The 24,661-nt window shown below is 44.5% G+C and overlaps 1 protein-coding gene across 9 annotated transcripts in view; it reads left to right on the top strand.

The window, feature by feature from the left end:
• The window catches only part of COL26A1 (collagen type XXVI alpha 1 chain), a 317,198-nt gene that overhangs the window by 271,572 nt on the left and 20,965 nt on the right, over positions 1 to 24,661 (top strand). For 7 of the 9 annotated variants that reach the window (XM_019493390.2, XM_019493387.2, XM_019493386.2 and 4 more), the window contains 5 exons: positions 3,501 to 3,545; positions 6,902 to 7,018; positions 8,505 to 8,657; positions 15,930 to 16,022; positions 18,033 to 18,094. In XM_019493390.2, the coding sequence (XP_019348935.1) occupies positions 3,501 to 3,545; positions 6,902 to 7,018; positions 8,505 to 8,657; positions 15,930 to 16,022; positions 18,033 to 18,094 (470 nt within the window). The remainder of the gene's footprint in view (positions 1 to 3,500; positions 3,546 to 6,901; positions 7,019 to 8,504; positions 8,658 to 15,929; positions 16,023 to 18,032; positions 18,095 to 24,661) is intronic. The other 2 variants (XM_014609847.3, XM_014609846.3) reach the window with 1 other exon arrangement.

A 24,661-nucleotide genomic window follows, 5' to 3' on the forward strand; every position in this document is an offset into this window, starting at 1 on the left:
ACTTTATGGCAGGTGCAAATTAGACGGTCATTGGCACAGGTGCTGAATCTGCATCTGCCGTTGGCTTTGCACTTGCAGTGCGGAAATCTGAGCTTCAACTAAGCTGAGAATATTCACTACGAAGAGGAAATGCACATGGCAGGACATGTTTTCATAACTAACAGTTACGTGAGTTGCACGTCGCCGTGCTTTAGTCTACACATTGCCATTTTGGAAGTACTAAAGCACGGCAGTGCGGCACTGTAATAGCCCAAACCGCTATGTTGCTGTAGCAGTGCACCAAAATGGGGGAGCGCGTCGCTATGGCAGTGTAGCTGCCGATCATGTGTAGACCCGTGTGATTGCTATGTCGTTGTAGCGTGCTGTCTGGCAATGTAGCACGTCACTATGTCGCCTTTCTACAGGTGGATCATATCCAGGGAGCCACTCTTCCTGAATGTTGAGGCTATTCAGATCTGAGGTTTCCATTATAGACACCAGAGCCGTCTGAGATATTTGGACCTTGATCTTCCCCCCAGTTGAGGCTGAGTGAGAAGGTTGCTCTGTGACCAATTCTACTAAATTGCAAACACAGATGTGTTCATACACTGATGCACCATAGGCTCAAGTGCAAATTCATGTGCAAGAATGGGATCTGTATGTACGGTTTAGACAGCCTGTTTGTTCAGTATGGCTTGGTAGGCTTCATTGTTCCTTCTCTCTGGAAGAACAAAGCTGAGATGTAGATGAACTAGAAGTAAAACAAACTTGTTCTTCTGTTTTTATGGAATGATCTGGGATTATCTCATCTGAAAGTGACTCTTAGACAGGGGAAACTGGATGTGCCTTCCTCAAAGCCCATTACTGACACTCATACCACAGTGAGAATTGTCCCTAAGTGAAGTAGAGCTCTTCCTTTCTTGCTGTTACCTTTCCTTGGGATAAACTATAGGAGAAGCAGCTGCATTCTGGGAAGGGAGTGGCCAAATTTAAGAGGGGGGAAAAACAGGTCCATTTTGTCAGCCTCTTGATGGTCTCTCATTAAGATCTTACTTTCTTTTGGCGCAAGAGTTTCCTAAGGGCTGAATCCTGATATCGCTGAGGCTAAGTTCCATTACCATCAGTAGAACTCGCATGCTGTCCTGTGTCTTGTAAATGTTCATATACTGTGGATGTTGATTTTCAGGCTTGGATAGACTGAAGCATTCCTGAAGAAATACAGAGACCCAAGGGGACCACAGATGGGACAGCTAACGCACACCTCACATGCTCAGAATGTAGCACTCTCCTGGGGATGAGCAGCGCAAGGGGGTGTCTTGGTTGTATTTAGCCGGATGGCTTTTCTGTTGACAACTGATCAGTTGCACTAAGCATGATACCTTTTTAAATTTCCCATAAACAGAATGGTCTGTTTTATGATCCCTCTTGTGGCATGAGAAGAAATATGCTTAAAACAAACCTCCAGCTCAGTTGTCTTGGCCAGACAGATCACCAGGCATTGCATTTCTTTGACCTTGACATTCGCCATCCTTGTTTCAGGATCTTCACTCTGTTTCCAAGGCACTGTCTATCAGTTACTTTCCCTGCTCCCAGGGTTCTTCTTTATCCTCCATGGGACCTAATCCTTTTTTTTTTAAGAACAGTTTATGGCAGCTCTTCAGCTTTTCATGACTGCAGCCGACTTGGAGCATGGCTACAGCCAACACAGACCAGATGTCATAATATGACAGGATACCACAATATGGGGGGAGGTTCTTTAATACTGCAAAGTATTTTCAGAACTGCAGCTACAGCTGCTAATAATTGAATTACAGCAGCCTTTCCCCCCATGTCCATTATAAGATTATTCCATGTTTTCCATGTCATTTATTTTTGTTTTTGGGGTCTCTCTGCACCTACACCTACACCTGATCCCACTGCTCAGTCCCAGAGGAGACCTGAAGACCTCCAGTCACCCCATTTAAACTCCTTTATTCCTCAGGACTCCATGTAGGCAATAATCTTCCCTTGTGTTCTAAGTGCAAAGGGAAGTTTCTTTCCTTGTAAGTCATTGCCACTGTTGTTAAAAGACTGGCTCCCAGTGAAGTAGGCCTAGACAGAATCTGTCATCCAGTCGCATCCAGATTTTAGGGACATTTGAAAGCCACACTTAAAAAAAACAAACTCTGCACTTTCTATTGTGTGGGTCCTCATACCCCAGAGTGAATTATCGCCTTAGGCAGTGGTTCCTAGATGCTTTTAACCAACAGACCTTTGCAAAATTCTCACAGGACAGCACACAATGTTGTTATTGAACCTTTCATTGAAAATGGTGGGGAAAATTCAGTATGCCAAGCACTGCTGATCTGTGGACCACTGTATGAAAAACTGTAGTCTAAGCTGTGCCTGAAATCTTGTGTCCCAGGAATAAGAATCACAATGTTTCTGGAGAATCTTGTTCAGCTATATTATAGCCCTGAATCTTTGCTACCATTATCGTTGCTTCAATCCATTTGGTCTAGTATGAATTATGCACTGCAGATCTTGTGTAATCAGTGGAAACCTGAGGTGCACCATGCTATTTGAAGTCAAGTTAAAATATTTCTGCCGTCTACAATAGTTGACCGGATCATTAATATATTATGGGCAAATGAAATGTGCTATTTGGGGGGGGGGGGGGCTAGAGCTATGCAAATGTGATTGCCTTTATTTGCTAGGAATGTGTCTTGAATTTTGATCCCCATTGGCTCCTCAAATTCAGTTTGTATTTACAGTCCAGAGGGAGCCAAAAACTCAAGGCAAAGTTTGGTCAAAACTCAGTGAACTTCACACAGTCTCAGGCTGGAACCTTAGGAAATAACCAATAGCACACGGCTTCACCATAGGACTGTAATTTACTGCTCAAAATTCCCTTAAGAAGCTTATGAACCTCAGTAAATATTTCAATGAGTATGATCTTAGATTAAGTGGAAGCCAAAAAATGTTTTTTTGTGGTTTGGGGCTTAATCGGAAAATGTTTGCACATCTCTCTCCCTTCCTTCCACATTAGATTTCTGTGGACAATAATCACTGTATTGTCTCAGGTTTTTTATATTTTTTTGAGTTAAAATGTATCCAAGCCAATCCCTGCGCTTTTACCGACTCCTAGAGCTGACAGATAGACAAAGAGCAGAACGCTACCACAAAGAGTCAATATGGTTGGTTTGAGCTAGATGCTTGGGATGGTGGGAATGTTTAAGAACAACCTTTTAGCTTTGAGTTGGCTGAGGTCTTTCCAGGCGAAGATCCAGGAAAACTTGCTACTGTTTACTAGGGTTGCCATTTCTTCCCTGACTGACAAGGCTGAGAATAGACAATCATTTAAAAAGCAATCAGAGCTGTTGAGACAGCTGTGCTGCTGGCTTCCTGGCCTTTCTGATCAGCTTGTTAATCAACAGGGAGACTTTTTACTGAGTATTAAAAAAAAATAGCAATCAGACCAAAACAGTTGGCAATGGGAGAAGTATTTTTCACATACATTTTCCCCCTACACTTTTAATTAGAACCCAGAGGAGACCAAGGTGTTGAGGAGCAGCTGATACCACAGGGTAAGTGACTGATGTTGGGGGTTTTTTTCCTTCTTTCAAAGCACAACATGCTGCTGTGATCTTTCCTGTATGGTGCTTCCCGAAATATAGTATAATTAAAATTTTCCGCCTGACATGGAAGAAGCAACCTGTAATTCTACAGTTAAGGATCCATAGTAATCTAGTGCCCTGCAGGTGCTGAAACAGATTGGTCTCTTCCTCGGTTTGTCCAACCCTTCTGTTGTTGGCACTGTATTTCACTCCACAGGGACAAAGATCATCGGTCCTCATAGCCAGATCCTGGGGAATTCAGAATGCCAGCTGCTCAAGCCAAGGATAAAACTGCTACTCCAGATGGACAGTGGGAGGTGGGAGATAGTTAGAGATGCTGCTGGGTCTAGTAGACATGTAATTATTTGCATTACAAACACCCCACCTAGGACCTAACTGTAGAGGTCTCAACTGTGATTACACCAGGCTCATCATATTAGGCTCTGGACAAAGACCCCTAAAGAACCTCTCCCCAAAGACCTTCCAGTCTAATTATACAAGATAGAACTAGGCTAGAAAGGAAAGCAGGCATAGAGAAGTGGCATGACTTGACAAAAGCCACATGATGAAGCGTTGGCAGAGCCAGTAATAGAATTCAGTTGTCCTTAGTGCAAATCTGGTGCATGAGCCATTAGGCCACTCAGCCACCTTTTTTCTTTCCCTTCCCCTGTGACTCTCACTTCCCAAAAATAAGAGACAGTAGGCCAAATTCTCAGTTGATGTAACTCAGCATCTCTCAGTTGACTTCAATACTGTGAAAGACACCAGTAGAGCAATAACTGATTTACACCAGCTCAGCATCAGGTTTTTCCTGAATTCATTTCTTCCTTCCTCCCCCTTTTTTTCTTTGTATTTGTCTCTCTTGATCTGGTAACACCATTTGTCAGCAGCTTGAGCATTTGTCTGACACACCGCTCCCTGCTGCAGCTTGAAGTTCTTCCGTTAGCACTTTCTACCTGCAGGGAAATAAGTGCCATCTTCTTTAAATCTCTGCTGTAATGGCATGATTGAGGATGCTGGCAGCAAATGATTGCTCTTGGTCTGCACAAGTTAACAGGATTGAATTATAAAGGGTGAACTTGATTGAAGCTGTTTTATATGACCCAGGGGCACATTTTGACCCAAGTTCAACAGCTCAGCATGTGGTACCTGAAGACTGTCAATATTTCTTTTCTTCCTTCCTTTGTGCAGGAAGGGATTTTCAGCAATGAAGGTTTTGCATTTCTTTCTGCATGTGTTCACAGTTATTCACAGTCCTCAACATGGTTGGCCTTCTCTTAAAGAGACTATTGTCCACCTGCCTGAGTTTGCTAAACGCATCATCTGAGGGTGTTAAAAGTGTTCCATTCCCAATCCATGATATAAGAAAGCCTTAGTTTTTTTCATTCAGTACATTAACAAACTGGCTTCAATCAAATGTAAAAGCCACCCCAAATCTTTGTTCAGTGTAATCAAACTGAACTGAACCTTGTTTGATGGTATAAAATATTCAAATTAAAAACTAACAAAATCTGAATTCAACTCCCACCACTCTGAACTTCCTGGTTCTAGCTGGCAATCAGAATAGAAATGCCAAAATATCAGGAGAAAAGATGCCTTTTTTCACTCTTCCTAGATTGATTGAAAGAGAGAAGGGTGGTGGGAGGGAGTCTTTCAGAAAGCTTGATGTCTTGAGACTAACAGCTCTAAGAGCTGCAGGTAATTTGAGTGTGCATGTGGAGGCCTAGTCAGGCAGTACTGTATCCTCAGGATGGGAACTGGGTCTGTCTATTGAAGACAGGCAAGTGAGGGTTAGGTCTGAACCTCCTGGAGCTGCTAGTCTCATGAGATCAAGTTGTATTGTAGGTTGCCCTTTCCAGTAGGCAGGGGCAATGAAACTGCTCCCTGGCCAGCCCATCCCACCCATCTCTTGAAGCAGTCACTTGGGAAAGAGCTCAGAGAGCCTGGTGCTTCTTCATACATAGTAGAGGGGAGGGAGAAAAAGGGAAATGAGAGTTTCCAAGCTTATCAAGACAAAACCTGGTCTCTGTTCTGTTTATGAACATAAGCATTTTCATTTGCTTTGTTTACAACTAAAGATGGGCTGAAACCAAGACCCCACATCTGAACTCTCCAAACTGCGAATGCAGACAGGAAGTCCTATAGACTCTGTAGCTTTGCTTCATCTCTATTTTCAAGCAGTCTAAGCTTCTTGGTAGCACAGAGCTGAAACCCAGAGATTCCTGGCTCTTCTAGCCCCAGAACTGATACTTATTTATCAAGTGCTCTCAAAGTTGGACACTTGCCTTCAGCAGGGTCAAAAACATGTACACATCTCTCTATATTAAATAATGTCTGTTCAGTAGTTTAAATTTACCTGGCCAAAGCACTTATTACCTGAATAGATCAGCAGAGACATGGTGCTTAGTATAATGTTGTACAAGGGCTAAGGGTTATTATTCTGGAAGTGCAGAGGAAACAGCAGAACTGTTCAAGTATTAAACCTTTACTTTATTTATTGCCTACAGTAAGAGCTTCCTTCCGGATTACATATAAACTACAGCCTGCTCTGCTCACCTTCTGTCTGCTGATGCAGGGCTTTGGAGGAATTGCTCTGTAACTCACTGGAGTTATTGCATTACTTCCATGATCTCTTTCTGCTCTTCCCCCTGCTCAGTGATACAAATTGATATATCTAACTGCCATGCATGCCTGACTGGATGTGGTTCAATCAGGCATGTTCCTTGCCATGGGAGATGTTGTGTTAAATGGGACGTGCTTTAAATGTTTGAAACCCAGTGAACAGATGAGGTAGACAACCCCCTTGTATAAGAAACTATCTCCTAGTGGTATATCCCTCCTATCACATGTGAATCAGTATTTTACTTGCTTTTATACTGCTGCCAGTCTGGATTCTTTCACATCTTTTGCTGTAGTAAATTTCTATGGGGAAAAATCTGCCTGGATTAAGCAGGTTAAGACCAGATCAAGGTTGTCGGCAAAATCCTGCCCTGTAGAAGCACTTGGTGGGAAGAGGGCCAGCTGCAGGGGCAGTTTTGTACTGGCCAGCACACCACAGCTGCAGTGGGTACCATTTGCTCATTATTGCAGATGTTGATGCCAGCAGCAGGCTCTTGCCAGGGACTTGCTGCTTTTTTTCAGCCTGCACTATGAGCTACTCCAGATGACTGAGCCCACAGGCCCTATATTCTGGTAGGCTGTTGTCACTGATGTGTACCGACTACTGTCAGCCGCCCTAACCGATCAAGGCTGTATTTCCCCCCTGGACCAAACTGATGGTATAAACATCTGCACTGTGTCCTCATTTCCCGTTTGAATGTTCGCAGGGGCACCTGGACAGATTGGGCCTCCAGGTCCAATTGGACCAGCTGGGCTTCCAGGACCACCAGGACCAAAGGGAGAAAGGGGACTGCCTGGTGAGAAGGGGCCCGCAGGACCACCAGGTGAGTCTTGGATGGGAACGCTCCCCACCTTTCTGGGGAGCTCTTGACACTGTAGCTAAATTGTTAGTGCGATCTCCACACAAATGGGTTAAATCAAAGGAGCTACTGGCCATCTTTGGCTCATACTGGTGAATCAGCTGAAGGCTCTCAGCTCCTAGCAGGATTGGGCCCAAGTTGGCAAATTTTAACGTTGACGTTCCCAGGCCACTTCCGTGGAGCTGAAATCAATTATTGGGGTTTCTTGTTTAACCCTTTAATCACTCTATCCCATTATCACTTCTCTGCAGGGAATGTGCATAGTATAAGGGGAAGAACTTTGCTTCTTGTGTTGGGTGCGTCAAACTTAGGGGGCAAGCAAACACCAAACTATGATGCTGTCATACCAGAAAGCAAAGGATTAAAAGTAGGACCCTTTTCTCACTGTACAGCCACTTCCTGAGCTCAGAGACTTCCCTTCCCCCCCAGAATGTTACTAAATCTTGTGAAAGAGATGATGCTACACAATAGCTGCCAGACAGCGGCCTCTGTGCTTCATAAATCTCCAGTCGAGGGAAGCATTTGAAACCTGGAGCATGCCTTAAACATGAGAGTGGCCTTGGAGACTTCCCGACATTTTCCGCAGTCCAGGGAATGGCTGAGGTCCAGTCTGGGATGTGTCCGCCTTCTCAAGTTCTCGGAGACTGAAACAGGAGAAGCCTCTAGCCCCAAAGAAAGTAGTATGGATCTGCCCGTCAGATGATCAGGTTTTCTGTCTCTGCTTGAGGGGGTTGCTCACAGGAAGGCAAAGGCTTTGCCTTTTTCCAATGTCTTCTATTTGAGGATTTTTTTACATGCTTTACAGACACAAGGGTAATGCTCCCCTCTGCAGAGGAGCAACCTGAGGACTTTGCTTGACTCACACTGGCCCTTTGCACAGGCTGAATTTTACCCTTGGTGAATTAAACCTTATTATAGCTGTGAGCCAGGGAAACCTCATCAGCCCTGTTTTGCACGTGGGGAAACTGAGGCAATGAGGTTTGGCTCTCTTCCCTAAGCGTCTCCCTCTTTAGTTCATCAGAAGAATACTCCTTGCCAAAACTGTACAGGAAGGGGCCTTGCTGCAAAACCTTTTCAACTCCCTTCTATGCTACGTGAGCACCAGGGAGTTATGTGGCCTTGTGTAAATTTGCTTTGTTCTTCCTGCTCCTGATACTGAGGCATCAGAGATTTCCCTACTGAAGAAAGGTATCTTTCCCAGCTAGTTCTTTCAGCTTGACTAGTGGGCATTAATAGGAGTTAAGACTGAAAACAGGACTCTGAAATGAAGATACCTGAGAAAGCTCATGACCTCTCATACAGCTCCTGTGCCTGGTCTGGGAATCTCCTAGGTTTAGATCCAGATTCATTTCTTTGCAGCTGCTTGGCAGATGTTGTATGGATTCTGCACCGGTGCAGGTGCTAGCACATCCCCCATGGCACTGAAAGCTTCTCTGCTGTTTCTTTTTAGGGCTCCTGGGGCCTCAAGGGCCTAGAGGACTTCCTGGAGAAATAGGTATTCCAGGGCCACCAGGACCACCGGGGCCACCTGTCACCCCAGGCCTTCCCCTCACCTTTCAGCAAGGGGTTCTCTACTCACTGCAGCCCACAGCTGAAAAAGAAAGTAAGTTTCTACTGGTGAGTCCTTCCAAGTGCATCTGTAGGTAGTCTGTGCAGAGAGCTCACCTGCTTTTTCTCTCCCTCCCTACCAACCTACTACTGTGTTCCTGCTTTCCTTGAGACATGACAGATGCATATGCTTCTTTAATGCCAGTTCACTCCTAGGTGTCTGCTGAAACAAGTTTGGGGGATGAAAGGAATTCAAATTGGCTCATTATCTCTAATGATGAACTTGACCTCTTTGCTCAGGTTGTTGCTTGTGTCTAGACTAAGCCCTGTAGCTTGTGAAACTGCTTTAAGAGATGAGATTTTTCTGCGATCTTGCTAATTTTAAACAGTTACCTATGCCCCATGAAAGCCTTTTTGCTGCATGTTGCCAAAAAGATGCTGAATCAACTTGTGAGGCTTACATAATGTCACATGTAGGGTCCGTATCATAAATACAGAGCTTTTGTGATGTGAGGTCAGGGGATAATGCTGTTGCACTGTCATAGGCCATATGACACCTGTCACAATGCCATGATGCTCGTGTGTGGCCCACCAATCTACCTCTCAGAGATGGCAGCCCTTTGAGGTCCTGTTCAGAGTGGGGTGGAGTTACAAAATGGACCTCAGCAGTTTGCTATAAGTTGGAATAATAAACTTCTTGAAATAGTGCTTTCGTTCTTCTGTACCTTTCAGAGCCTCACAGTACCCCTGCCTGCTCTTCAAGGACTCCAACCCATTGCTCCTTGCCTTTTTTATCCATTCTAGTTATTTATCTTCTGGGTGGCTCTCCCTGCTGATCTTACTCTGTCCCCACTGCACCGGGATTGCCTTCTTCATCCAGAGAATTGAGACAAGAATTTTATGATGTCAAAATCAAGTTGTTGGACTTTTCTCCTTCTGAATCAGAGGAGGAAAAAATTTCTTGTGTGAATAATAATACTTTGGGAAACTTTTGCTCTAAAAAAGCCCTGGGATTGCAGTGCAATACCACAGAGGTAACAGAGCAGGAATCAAGCCACAGTTGACAGGTCAGAACTTGATAGAAATAGACTTAAAACAGAAGTTTTCAATACACATGAAGTTTTTAATCACTCCACCTGGCAGGCAAAGTCTTTGGGTAGAGGTAATATCTTTTATTAAACCAACTAAATAGTTGCAAAAAAACTTGTTATTTGCAAGCTTTCAGATATATACGCCCTTAGGCAAGAAAAAAAAAAGAAGAAATTAAAAATGGTGTGAGATATAAAAGACGGTCACAAATCTCTGCCTGCACACTTCTCTGTTAGCTTCCATGTGTCTATTACAGAGCAAAGTCTTTCTGTGGCATTCATGTGCTACACAGTTATAAAGAGCCCAAAAGCCCGAAAAAAGAGGCTTTTGTTCACGTGATTGTGCATTTCTCTAGAGCCTTTCGTTCCAATGGGTCCCATAGCACTAAGGAAACTGCATAGACATAGAACCACGAAAATATGAAGCTGCTCTTGGAGGCAGTGATAAGCCAGCACACCAGAGTAGGGGGAGTGAATAAATGTTGACCCTTAACATGGGAGCAAACCTATATTTCTCTGAAAAGGGCCAGGACCTTTTAGTGTCCACAGAAAACAGGATACACATCATGGAACAATTTATCTATTTAGAAGAATAAGTGAGTTGACCAAATCTTTTCCAGGAGTCTAGAAGTTAAGATCTTAGCTGAATGAAAGTCTTTTCACTGCCCTTTTTTTTTTTTTGGTGCTGGGTTTGGCTCTGATATTTGGATCAGTAAGCAACAAAAATTATAGCAGGGTAATTTAAGAAACAGAAAGCTGTAAAATCCCTTTTTTCCAACTTCCTCTGAGGACTCTGATCATAATGATCAATGCATTACTTTAGAACAATATGCGATTATAGTTGTGGTACCTAGGGTGACCATCATAGAGGACAGTCCGGTTGTCCTCTGTCCTCTATTGATACGAAACCCGATGCCTTTATGTCCTCTGTATTTCTCTTGAAGAGAATAATAGAGGACATAAGGCATTGGGTTTCATATCAATAGAGGACAGAGTAGCAGAAAACCAGAATGTCCTCTATGATGTCCCCTGGTGATAGCAGACCTTGAACAAAATAAATAGCATGGTATACTTCATCTGGTGTGGGCACAGGGTGTTCTGTAGACAATTTATTGCTATATCCTGACTTTTTTGTTGTAGGACTCTAGGGTTCTTTTTTCCCCTTCCACCACTCCCTGAGTCTCAGAATCCTACTTGATTCACCTCTACATTGGTTTTAATTGATGTGGTGGTTACTTCAGGCTGTCTCCAGTTTTGCAACCACCTGAAAAGGTTCAGATGGGAATTTTGGTGAAACAAATGAGTCTTGTGCCATTTTGCTGATTCCTATCACATGAATATTCAGACTATATATTGGCTTGCTTTCTACAAACAGTATGTCATGGTGAAATTCATGACAGTGCATTTGTCTTGCAAGGTTATGGCCCATTGTGAAATCCTGGCACTGCTGAAGTCAAGAGAAAGCCAGCGAATCTAGGTGAAATGCTAAAAAAGCACAGATAGGGAAGCTAAGCGTCTTGGCTTTTTGAGGTATATTTGATCCAGATCCTCTTAGTCTTATTTAATCTACACTAGATTTTTAAACAGTGCCCATCTCCATAGCATCTAAACACTAAGCAGTAATTCATCTCCAGCCTTTAGTTCTTTTTGTGATTAATATAAGACTCCCCATGATGAGTCTTATTGCAAGATTAAGATCATCTTCCTAAATAATTTACCCTTTTATTACTGCATTGGCTGACTTTGGTTACCCTGGGTTGGTGGAAAGCTGATCCTCCACAGCCAATAAAACCTGGCTCTGTAAACCCCAGCTAGGATTTTTTTTTTTTTTAATGGAACACATCTGAAACCCATAAATGTAAGATCTCAGCTGCTGACAGCAGAGGGAAGCATATTCCTGCTAATGGGCCTATGCACCCACATAGATGTGAAAAGGCTGCATCAGATTATTATTATTATTAGCCAGTGTTCAGTTCCACTTGATCATGGTTAATGTCAGCATTTTATTAATCACAACAAGTTCCTGTTGGCAGAGATTATCAGCAGGCAGAAGCCAAAAATGGGGAGACAAATATTTTCTCACAGTTTCACTGTGCTGTGGTAAAGAAATTGGTCCCAGTTGTCTCTCTCCAGATCAGGTAGCAGAAAGAAATTAAGACAGGATTACTTCATTTCCATCCTGTCTCAGCAAATCAAGCCTTTAATGCAGAGAATTTATCCTAAACTCAGTACCATTACTGCTGGGTCAGTTTCTCAGTAATACCTGGTCCCATCATAATGTCTTCAGTTTTACCACCCACTCGCCTCTCGGGCACTTACAAATGAGTGGGGCAGGTATTTGGTCCAACACCCTAAAGATCTGAAGAGCTATGGAATAAAAGATGCTTTTTCAGAAAAAGGAAGGGGAAAATAGTAATAACTTGCTTTTACCACAGGGATTTACTGTCTAAGATTGCAAAGTAGTGTATAAAAGATGCAAAGAAGCATCATCTCCACTTTACAGATGGGGAAACTGAGATGCAGTAAAAGGGAGTGATTTGCGCTGTCAGGTCCGAGATGGGAACAAAACCAAAGCTCCTGAGTCCTAGCCTAGTGCCTGAGTCATTGGCCTGTTTTGTCTTTCCAAAATGAATGAAGAGAGAATTAAGAAGGCTCAGAGAAAAGGCCCAGTAGGGTAGGGACTGGGAAATAGAGGAATGCTTTCATTTAGAAAACTGTATTGATTTGCTTTGAGAACTGTGTCCATCTGTGCATCAAGTATGTGCCTGCAACACAGCATGCCTCTCAGGGGAGATTTCAGCCTAGTTTAAGTTTTTTTCCTTGGATCATGTGCAAATTCCTGCCTGGCTCTGCTTACATTAGCCAGGCTACCTTATTACAGCACTCTTCTGCTGGCCAGGAGTTTGGACAGCCCTGGAGCTGGGTCTTTTACATGGGGAAGGTGCTCACTTACATGCAAAGGAAGTTGTTAGCTTGCTACGTTCATGGATGCTCAGGCACATGCATGCAAAATGGAGCCTCTACTCCAAGCAAGGGATGGTGATATTGTGCAGGAGGTTTAGTCAGGGTCAGGTGGAAGACAATGAACTCTCCAACCCTTTGCTGCTGGACAATGAATGCTGCTGAGTGACTGCTACTGCAGCTCTGAGCTGCGAATAAGTCCCTGGGTCTCATTTGACCCCAGATTATTTGTGTGCGTGTATGGGGAAAGCAGAGATTCCAGATTTGCTTGTGCCTGATGGACATGCATTAGGTGGGCTGCAACTGGGGTCCTTGCTGACCATAGAGTGGGGAGGGAGCATTTGGTGCATAGCAGGAAGCATTGTGCTCATTGTCTTCAGGCAGCCAGTACTTTGGTGAGTGTGACATGGCTGGACAGCTGACAGAGGAGTAACACTAAATGCCTATCTCTCTCTCTGCCGCCTCCCCCATATACTCACACACACACACACGCTAACCACACAAAGCCCAAATCAAGAGCCAGTGAGCTCTAGGGCTCCCAAGCAGTTCATTTTTCACAGTGTGTCACAATTACAGAAGCACCATTCTTAAATAACTTTGAGTCGAATTGATCTAATGTCTAGATGAACGGATCTGTGGGAGTAACTTGTTTGTCGTAACAATAAGATTCTGTTTAGCTGGAACATGCTACAACCCAAAGCCCCCCCCCTTCCTCTCCCCCTCCCACCCCCCCACCCCCACTAATTAAATCCCATTAGTTTGCAGTCCTGCTACCCCACTGGTATCTCCTAGGGGCACTCCCTCGGTTTTGTTGACTGCTTGCTCTTTTAAGAACCCAAACCCCCTGAATTTGTTAATGCCTTCAGTGCTATTCGATGTTCATTTTCTGATTCCATCTCACTACCAAGCCCTGATGGATTTTGACGTGGTCGAATAAAACTTGAATTAATTGGATTACACACTTCACTTGGATACCTTTCCCTCTGAACATGAAAGTGTTCTCAGCTGTTTTGTTTCATGGCTGCAAAGAAGGGAAGATGGCTACAGTAAAAATTGATGGCCGTGGACAGTTACCTGTTTGATTTGGTCCTCGGTGCTCAGCTCAGCCCCAAAAGAGGCCAGGGTTGAGTTCTCCGGAGATAGAGGCTCCAGTGCAGAGAGGAACGACCATTAATTAGCATGCCAGAGTTGTAGGTATCTCCTGCTGTTCTAGAGACACTTTGGCACTGGTGATCCTTCTGATATCCCACTTCCATTCATTCCCAGTGGGTGCATCTACCCGTTCATTAATGTATCATAGTTATGGCACATTAAGTTTAGTACTTGCATAACCAAGTACTAAATCAATGCACACTAACTGGAGCTTTGGTGCAGTAGCACCAGCGCTTGGCTTTTTAGTGGTGCTAACTGTGCAGTACCCTAATGCTGCTGCGCAGTAGCATATTAGCATGGTTTTGCCCTGCCATGTTACTGCGCAGTAGAATTAGGTTACTGCTCAATTAGCATCTCATGTACACACCCAGTATCCATTGTTTCAGAAGAGGACAAAACAATGGATCTATTATTGGATCATAGGCATGAAGAGGTGGGAATTGCTTACACCACATAAGTGTTGGTAACTAGGAAGGACCTGACTTTTTTGAGGGCCTTCCATGAAGTCGAGCCCTTGGGTCAAGGAGCCTGCAGAATGGGCCATGTTATTTTTAGCTGATAAATTTTATTTCAACATATTTCAGAAAGTGAAGCGTATATAAATATTTCTTCTAGCAATAATCACCTCAGTCCTCTCCATGCTACAAGGAACTTGCGGTCTTGTATGGTTGTGTGTTAACTGTTTGATTTTGTTATGTTGTTCTCTTCAAGTTCTGAAGACATCTATTCTCTGCTTGCTCTTTCTTTCCATTCTTATGAAGACAAACAGAAGGTCAGGAACCCTGAAAAAGAAACCTGCTGAGGACACTGAAGGCAGACAGCCAAGTTAGGCCTGCAGAATTGGTCAGAATCAAGTGGCTGGAGCAGTGGACTGTGAATCCTGACCAGAGTTATGATACCTGGGTTTCCTTTGTTGCTGTGTGACCATGGGCAAATCGCTTCACCTTTGTGCCTTGGCTTCCCCAACTATAAAATAGTGTTTGAGGATTCTCAAATGGAAGGTGATACCATAATGACCACAAAGCACTAGTATAATACCATGTGGGCCCATAGGCAGCGTATTGGATTGATGAGCCAGGCCCAGAGATAAGATGGCAGCTTGATGTTCTGGCTGTGGCATTGGTGGATGTACTTGGACATCTGTGATAGCTCAGTAGTGAATTGGTCAGTCAGAGGAGCTCAGAGTTCACATATGACTTCTTGGACTTAAAGATGACAACTTTGAACAAAGCTATTGCTGAACCATACAGTTCACTTCACTTTACTACCTTGTTCCCTACACAAAGTACTATCCAGCCAGCTTTGAAGGTTTTGTGCATCTTTAAACAAAAATGCTGATTGGACAAATAGAGAAATTTTCTGGGGCAATTGCAGGGCATCTAGACAAGTGATGGAGCTCTGCTCCGATGCGTGCTAATTAGCACGCATCGGAGCAGACGTGATTAATTGCGTCTACTGCAAGTCTGCTGAAGCATGCTAATTACTGCACTCCAGCAGTCTCCACGTCATGTGTATTCAGCGTCTCTGCATTTCAAGATGGTAATGGGGGCACTTTAAGTAAAGCTCATTCAATGAGCTTTAGTTAAAGCACCCCCACCACCATTTTGAAGTGTGGGATGCTGAACACATGTGATGCTGTGGGTGCTTTAATTAGAGCAGCTCTCAGAACCTCTCTAATTAAAGTCACCCCCCTCCCCCCAACCCCAGAGCACACTTATAGGTGCCCCTAGTGTGGGAATAGGCTGACGAGCTAGAGGTATATTTGAGAACAAGAGGAAACCCCCTGCACATGCTTAGTCCAAAGCTAGTGCAAATCTGTACTGGCCTAATGCACAGAGCCTTGTGAATGCATAATAGCAAGCTCATTCCTTTGGCATCAGCAGCAGGAAATGACAACTCTTTTTGTTTTGTTTTGGTTGCATCTTTTGCAATCAGCTTCTGGATGAGTTCCCCTTCAAATGGCCAGGGAAATTGTTCTAATGGCTAGAATTCCACATAATTAAACATCATCTGTCCTTGGCCAACAGCAAGCTTGAGGTTTCAAACAGCCCAGTGTGAAATCCTGCCTGATTGGACATTGCAATTGCTAATTTTTTGAGTCATAATTACTCTGCTTTTTACTACAGATGGAGAACCCCAGCTGGCTTCCACCATCATAGACACCATTATGGCTGGCTTGCCAGGGCCACGTGGAGCTCCAGGTCCTGTGGGGCCACCAGGTAATAGAAATGATCAGACTGGTGGTGCATGTGAAGGATTAACTAGAGTAGGTTAAGCTATGTTAGGGTAGGTCACCAGGGTAGGTTAAGCAATGTTAAAGGGAGCTGCACAGCTGTGGGTTAAGGTGGAAAGGAGAAAGGCAGCTTGCATCTCCATTTAGCTTCTCAGAACTAATGTTGGCATTGACAATGAAGAGGCATTTTTGGAAGTCATGTTATCCCAGTGCTTGAGTAAGGAAAGAAGCCATCTGACTGCACAGAGTAAGATGGAACGAAGTAGGAAAGCTGAACAGACCCATCAGAAATGGAGCAAGGGGAACTGACGTATGTCTTGAACTGAACCTCAAGGCAAAGTTGTGGTCTTGGCTGCTTTAGAGACTATTGAGATTGAGTTACACCACTCAGAATCTGGGCCTGTGCTCCAATTACATGGATTCAAACCTGGAGTAGTTTACAGAGGAGTAACTGGGCAGTTCCACACCCTGATGGCAGTGGTGCAGTGGCCAGGAGACCAGCAACAGCAGTTGCTATCTTTGCAAGTCCATCAGCACCTTGGACTGATGCCCTGGTTGCCACCCTTCCTCCCCCCAGTTATTTACCCCTTCTTGCTGAAGCTAGTGAAGCTACTCCAGGTTTGTACCAGTGTTCCTGAGATTGGAATCTGGGCCTAACTTTTGGTGGCAAAAACGTGATTTGTTTAATCCCTCTTTTAATGTGATTTTTCTTTTAAATGGCTTAAGTGATAAATAGTCTTGCAAGCACCAGGGCTTCACTGCATGATGCCTCTTCATGAGTGATTCCCTGCTAATAACACAAGAGGCTTTTTCTCTTACTTTAAGGGTTTTCATTTATCCCTCAATTAATTTATTCTTAGATTTAAACATTTGAGTAGTGCATTCAGCTCTGCTTAATGTGTGCATAATACTCGCATTGTTTCATCTCAAGGGTTAGGACAGCGAAAGCAGAGGGAGAAGGGTCAGTAAATTCAGAATAAGCAAAGATCCCATCTCCTGAAGAACTGCAGGTATAACTTAATAAAAATCCTCTAGATAGAATTGTTTATCTTTTTTCCAAGAGGAGCAAGGCTGTTGAATGAACAGAACAAGTTCATCTGATTTTACAAAATACATAATTTTTGCTGGTTTCAAACCTATTTTCTACCACAGTGGAGCCCTTGGGGAAAAAAACCCAAACTTTCTGATAAGCCAGTAAATACAGAAAGCCTACATCCCTATACATCATCTCAAGGAGAGGCAAGGGAATTGGTTAATAAATAACTAAAGTCAGTAACTCCATTCTGGCTAAAAAAGACACCTTCCTGCCTTCACCTAGAGACTGTCTGAGATTATAGGTAGGGAACCCTAGAAGACCCAGCTAGTCTCTTTTCTCTTTATTGGATTCATTCTCTTTTAGAAATAGTAGGCAAAGTACCCACTCTGGAATAGCTGCTGTATCAATTTTGATCTAAAGTTTCTATTAGGGCCATGGGAAAAATGTCATTTCAGGGAATACAGCACTGTCATTTCAGGAAATGAATGTTGTACTTCATTCTTCCTAGGTTTAAAGATTTGTGTAGCAGTAAAGCACTTCCAAAACATAAGGATGTTTGGCCCATTCCTGATGACCAGGTTTCTCCAATAAGATGTATGCAAAGAGAGACAGAGGACGCATCTACACATGCCCTTATAGCGCTGTTGTTATTGTGCTGTCATTTAAAAGAAGTACTACATAATGGCACAGTAACTGCTGTTACTGCACAGTGCTGGCAGTGCATGGTTATTTTTAGCTGTTATGTCGCTGTAGTAATGCACTATACCAAGGGAGTGCATTGCTACAGCGACGTAGCTGCAGCATCACGGTTTGTACCCATTGCTGCTACGTCGCCGTAGCACATTGCTACATAGCATCTCATGTAGATGCACCCAGTCGTTCTAATCAGGAGCAGTGAAAGAAAATGCATCTGATTCCAGCAGGTCTGTAAAATATGTTTCAAATGATGATTCTTACCAGGACCCCCAGGAGCATCGGGACCCAAAGGGCCACCAGGACCTATTGGAGTGCCAGGGGCACAAGTAAGCCATTTTATGTTAAAGGTTTTGTGTGTAAGGGTGGAGAGAGGAGCGTAGAAGCTATTTTTCCCTGTAGAAGATTCAATGTTTAGGTATTAGAATAGAGTGAGAATCTAAATTTCCCCTCCATAGGAAAAGCTGACAATTTAACATTTGCTTTCCATCCAAAAACAAGACTAAAATTTATCCCAGATAGATAGGTAAGGGGTTGGCAATGTTTTTGGGCGGAATGCCAAAAACATCCCAACCTCAACTTAAAATGTTGGTGTGCCAGAGGCAGATAGATGGTAGAGGAGCCGAGTGCCCTAATCTTTGTTGTGGCAGCGCAGCTGTGGCCCTTTCCCTGCTATCCACCCAGAGGTGCATGCCCAGCAATGAGCCCGGCAGGTACACCACCAGCAGTGAGCCAGGCCAGAGCTCCACAGACCTCGGTGCAGTGGCTTGCAGCCTCCCAGTCACCTGCCACAGCTGCCCCAGCTCTGGGCAGGTCCCTGACACCCACCATGGAGCCTGGGCTGCTCGCAGCAGGCGGCGGGGAGGCTGTGAGCAGCCACAGCGAGGTCTGCAGAGCCCTGGCCCAGCTCGTTGCTGGTGGCAGGTGCATGCACACCTCTGGGTGGATGGCAAGGGAGCTGCAAGGGGCCCGATCCTTGTTGTGAGAGCACAGCCCCAGCCTCTTCCCCCCCATCCACCCTGAACCACACGTGCCAAGCAAAATGCCTTTGCGTGCCACACTGCACATGTGTTGGAGGTTGCCTACCCCTGAGCTAGGTGTTTCACAGAACGAGAAATTCTGAACATCTGTGACTTAGAAATGCCAAAGTACTTTGTTCTGACATTTTAATCACAGCAAAATATTCTGGTACTCTCTGCCCCAGAACATTTCAGTTTACTTTGCTGAGCTACCACAAACTTATTATTGTTTTACATCAGTTCAATATTAAGTTGTATTGCTCCATGGTGGTGCTGTGTGGCCCCACTGGAATTTGGGTACCAGATGTCCCCATTCTCTCTAGGCTTGTTGGCCACACTAAACCTGTATAGTCCAGTTGATCATCCTGGCCATGAGAGAGGATGGGACCATTAAGAATGTAGCACACCATGCAGTGATAAGCCTAAGAAACCAAAATATTCTCATATGCATTCTGCTGATGCATGTACGTTTCTTTTTTCGGTTACCCAAATATAAAAATATTGATATAAAAAAATTAATCTTTTTTTTCCAACAAAGTTATTTTGATGGAAAATTCCCAACAATATCTATTATAGTTGAGTATTAAAATTTCAGATACTTATGTGTTTGCCTTGATATCTCACATTGTGAAAAATTTGCTCATAAAATGGTTGTATGGAAGATAACTGGACAACAGGCAAAGTCTGTGCAGGGATTGAAAATGAATGAAATCAGAGGTGAGCAAAATATGGCCCATGAAATGATTTTACCTGGCCTGTGGCTGTTCCTCTGAAGGAGAATTATATCCAGCCTACAGTTGCCCCGGCTTTCAGTGCCTCTCGCCCTTCTCCTTTCCCCATGCCCACCAATTGCAAGAGCCACTCCCCTCCCCTCCCTGGCCGGCCCACCCTATTCTGCCCCTAACCCCCAGTGTAAGCTCCAAAGCAGGGGGGTATTGAGCTCCTGGCCAGGTAAGGCTGGTGAGGCTGTCTGTGTGATGCTTCAACCCCGTGCCTGGCGTCCCAGGTAAGATTCTCTCCACTGGTGAGGGAAGAGGTGCAGGGCGAAAAGGGCCGGGAGTCACAGGTCATCCCAGCTCTGCTGGGCTGGGCGTGGTAGGGCCAGGCTTCTTTCTAAATGGAAACAAGGACCTTATTACATGTTGCACTTAGAGCAGCTCAAATGTTGATCAGTATTAGTATTAGCTTGAGTTTGGATCAGTTCAAAGTTCACGCCACCAGGGACCTTGAGGACTGAAAGGGAAGAATCCTTGCCCCCCCCCGCCCCCGGGCTTCCCCTCTACCCCCCCCCCCCCGACTCTTGGGGCTCCCCACTTCCGCCCCCCTGGCTAACTTTCAACTGCTGGCACTGTCCTAGGGGTGCTAGCAAGGAAGGGGAACCCACTGCCCAGCACCCACCACCATGGCCAGGCTGCTGCCCTTCTCCGGGCTGAGCCTAGTCCAGACAGCAGTGGTGGCAACAGCAGTGGAAGGGCTGGGCAAGCAAGTTCCCATTCCCTTCCTATTCCCCCAGGACAGCTGGAGGGGCAGGCAGAAGGCAGCTTGCTGATCAGGGATGGTGGGGGGACAGGAGTGGGGAATGGTGACCCAATTTGTGGGGAGGGTAGGTGGGGTGTTCACAAAAAACGTAGCCTAGAGTATTAGTGTACTGGGTCACCATTCCCTTAGTGTAAGGGCCTTGTTACATATTCATTTGAGGCAGCTTCTGGAGCAATTAACCCGTGGATTGTCTGCAGTATCCCCTCCCCCAGCCCCCCTGTTCTGTGTGGACACACTTTCCACCCCCTGAACTCTGCTGTTGGGGGGTGGGGGGGTGACCTTCCCACCCCTAGGGTAGCAATCCCATGCAAACAGCCTGCAGAGCACATGCCAGCTAGCCAGGTTGCAGGGAGTAGGGGCTAGTGGGGGTCGGAGGAGAACAAGGTAGGGAGCCAGATTAGGTCCCCATGAGCTGAGGCTTCTTTCCCACAGCAGGGGAAGTAGCTCCCCCAGAAATGCCTTCCCTCCCACCTCCAGTCACCCTAGGAAGTATGACTAGCATTCCCCACACCTCAATACCAAATCCCATTATACTAAAACTTGAGGCCTTCCTTAATTTACTTTCTTTATTTCTTTTTAAATTCTTTGTTTTTACTTCCTTTTATTTTATCCTTCAGTGGCTGACCTCCTTCATTTTACCACTCTTCCCTCACCCCTATTTCCTTTCTACCTCCCATTTCATTACCCATGCTCATCACATTAACTGCCCTGTACCTGCTCCCCTTCTTGCCCTGCAACCCATTTCTTGCACACCCCTACCTAGAGCAGGGATAGCAGCCTGTCTTGGCTTACCAGTGGCAACTCATAGCTGTAGCTCCTAGTCAGGCCCCTGCTCACTAGCCCCCTAGTATCAAATTACAACTGTGCAGATGGGGGACAGTCAGAGAAGGTTTGACTGCTGTAAACTTGAGCTAGCACTAACACCAATCGACATTTGAGCAGCTCAAGTACGCTGCGTAACAAGGCCCTAATATGAGCTGGGTAACATGGATCAGAGGTAAACCTAAACTGGAGTAGTATAACTTTGAGCTGCCTAAATGAGTGCTTAAAACCAGTTTAAGGCGTTAATGCCTGGACAATCCAGGGGTTAAGAGCTCCAGAAGGCACCTAAAATTAATGTGTAACAAGGCCCTTGGTCATGATGACTGGTTGGCTACTCAAAGTAGTGGCTGATTAGTACTAGGGAATCCAAAGATATGTGCATTTGGAATGGTATTGTGTAAAGGAAAGTTCAGCCTCTAATCCAAAATGTTTTGAGGATATAAAACATGAATAAAAGGATAGCAGCAAATTAGGAAAATTGAGGGAGATGCGGGCTAAGTCATCTATAATGTGGGACATAATCTAGACTGTGATAAAGAAGAGTTTAGAATTTCAAGGAATTGGGTGAATGGAATTTTGGGTATTTATTGATCACTTGGAAGAAGGTATGGAGAGCAAGCTGGTGAAATGTTGCCAGTGATGCAAAACTGTTTCAATTAGCGAATGCTGTGCAGGTCCATGAGGAACTCCAGATGGACATTAAACACTTTGGGAAATTTGGCTGCAAAATGATAGATATAATTTAACATGATTAACTGTAAGGTAATTTATAAGGGCATAACAAATAGAAGCTGTTATTTCCTGGCTTCTTACATTGCAGGATATGCTACACTAATCCACATTAAAAGCTAAGTAAGATTAATTTTCATAAATGTCCCTATACAGACAAGCCCTGAGAGTCACTGCTGAGTGCTGTCCAGCATGGTTTAGTTTAGAGGATGAGTGGCTTCAGCTCAGCCCAGGTGTGCACATCATAACAGTTATGAAGTAGCTCACTAGTACACACCCTCCTTGCTCTAGTATTCCTTCACAAGATAGAGCTGAGCTACACAAACAGGGCTGCGCTCTTAGTTATCTTGTACTTTGTGCAGAAAAATAACTAGCCAGGGTCTGGACTGATGAAATATTTATGCTGGTATTTAAATAAGTAGAAAAAAGATGTAAGCCCCTATGCTAGGTAATGTTATGCAGTGGAGAATTGCCTCAAAAAGGAGAGGGGTAAAACTCTGCTTGTATAAAGTTACACTGATTTAGACATCACCTGCAAGTATCCTTCCCAGTGTTGCTACTTGGTAACAGTGGACAGCTCCCTTGCTGTCTAGTAGGTCTGTGCGAAGCTTCAGTCGCTGATTCAATTCGGTGGAGATTCGGCCTGATTCGGTGGCCGAATCTCTGAATCCGAATAGAATCAGAGGACCTTTTATCTGTCCGAATCAAATCAGAACCCTCTGAATCGATTCTGAGCGATTCAGAAAGATTCGGATATAGAAACAGCTTTAAATGTTTTTTCTACATACCTCAAGGTACCAGGAGGCTCATCAACGCTGCGATGCTGGGGCAGATGGAGCGTCCCACAGGAGCACAGGGAGGGGACTCCCCAGCATGCTCGGCAGCAAACCTAGAAGTGGACCAGAAGCACTTCTGGTCCACTGGGGAGCGCACTGGACGTCCCCCCCCCCCCCCGGCTCGGCGACTGGTGCCTCCTGGGTCTGGGGGGGGCCCCCCTGCAGTTGATCGTACACTCCACTTCTGGTCCACTTCTGGGTTCACTGCCAAGCATACGGCGGGGGGGGGGGCCCGCGCTCCTGTGGGATTCTCTATCCACCCCCGCATTGCAGCACTCATGAGCCACACCTGGTACCTTGAGGTATGTAGAAAAAACATCTAAAGCTGTGTCTATATCTGAATCGCTGATTCTCTGAATCAGCATCGAATCTTCAGATATGGATTGAGCCAAATCAAATTGGAGACAGCGATCCAAATCAAAGAATCGAATCACTGTCCCCGGTTCGGGCCAAATCCGAATCCAAATCAAATAGGGCCCTTTTCGCACACCTCTACTGTCTAGTAGTGACACACAGCAATAGCCGCATCTCTCAGTTCTTGATCCTGGTATAATTTATAGTGATGATATGTATACAAAGCATATGTAAGTAGCACTGGGGCATGCATTTGTCTATTCAGAGTCCAAAGATCTTTAGGTTCCCCTGTTTGCAAGAATGTAAGGGTAGTTTACTGTATCACACTCATGGCTATAGAGAGCTGAGACACACAGAGACACAGATAGTATAAACCAAAAACATCTTGTTTGTAACAGTGGCTTCACGCAGTGGTTAATTTAAGATTTGGATCAATATCTGTAAAGGAGTTTGGTTAGTACAAGCCTTGAAACACTGACCTTCTTTCCATTGGTGACTGCTTTATAGATTTATTCAACCTGGGGAGCAAAATTATTAGTGAACATTGGGCTTAATTTGAAAATTGTTTATTTGGGTGAGTGAATCATCAAAATGGTATCCTTTGCACAGTCCAATTAACTCTGAGGCATGTGTGCTTACTTTGACCATCCCACTGAGATGCTTAGGCATAGGCTTTGCCAAGTTTTCATGGGGTGCTGCATATATTAAACAAACATGTTGTAGGATCCCTCGGAGGCCAAGATTTTCAGAAATTAATGGCAGTTTGGGATCCATAAACTAAGACCTCAAGGAAATTGAAATATTAGAGGTTGGGGGTGGTTAGCACTTTCTAAAAATCAGGCTGTATATTAGGAAGTCTCAAATTGAGTGGCCAAAAAAACCCCCAAAGCACACAGTCAATCACAGGGTGAAATATCTACTTGGTACATATAGGAAGCCTCAAAATACAAGGGGAAACACAAAAAGTACTATAAATTTGTGGTGCCTATTGACAATCTGGTTCTTCCCTTTTCTTTGGACATTCAGCAAACTTGGAGTTAGAAAGGGAGGTAGCATCTCAAAGTTTTACGTGCAGCAGTGAGGCTTTGAACTGGATGAGCAAAAGATAGGGTTTGCAAGTCTTAAAATTAGCAATAAAGGGAACAAACTGTGTATTTCCTGGGCTAACTAAAGTCTCCATTTATCGATTTCAGGACCTGGTTGGGAACAAGGAGAGTCCAGTGATGCTGGCCCCTTGGTCCACTCACATTGCTGCCTACACTGTCATGATGTGCCCATGTACAGTGCCTGCAGAGAACGATCTGCAGGGTCTGTGGAACTCTGCCGGGTATTAAGGAAAAATCTAAATAAAGGGTCTTTGGCAGGTTCTTCCACTAACAGACCTGTCAGTTGGCTCCCATTGTGCACACCCACCAGGCATATCTACTTTCAATAGTGTCTGTATTTTTCATTTCTAAACAAATTGGACTACAGTATTTTGCTGTTTTTAAGGCCTTATGGAGCATATGTGGGCCTGTATAAGAGAGGGTGTCAAAGAGGAATGTTTAAACTGTTATTGTGGAAATTCCCTATATCTCTATGCTCAGTGATCTTGTAG

Source organism: Alligator mississippiensis, chromosome 14 (genome assembly GCF_030867095.1).
Source record: "Alligator mississippiensis isolate rAllMis1 chromosome 14, rAllMis1, whole genome shotgun sequence".
Taxonomy (NCBI): domain Eukaryota; kingdom Metazoa; phylum Chordata; order Crocodylia; family Alligatoridae; genus Alligator; species Alligator mississippiensis.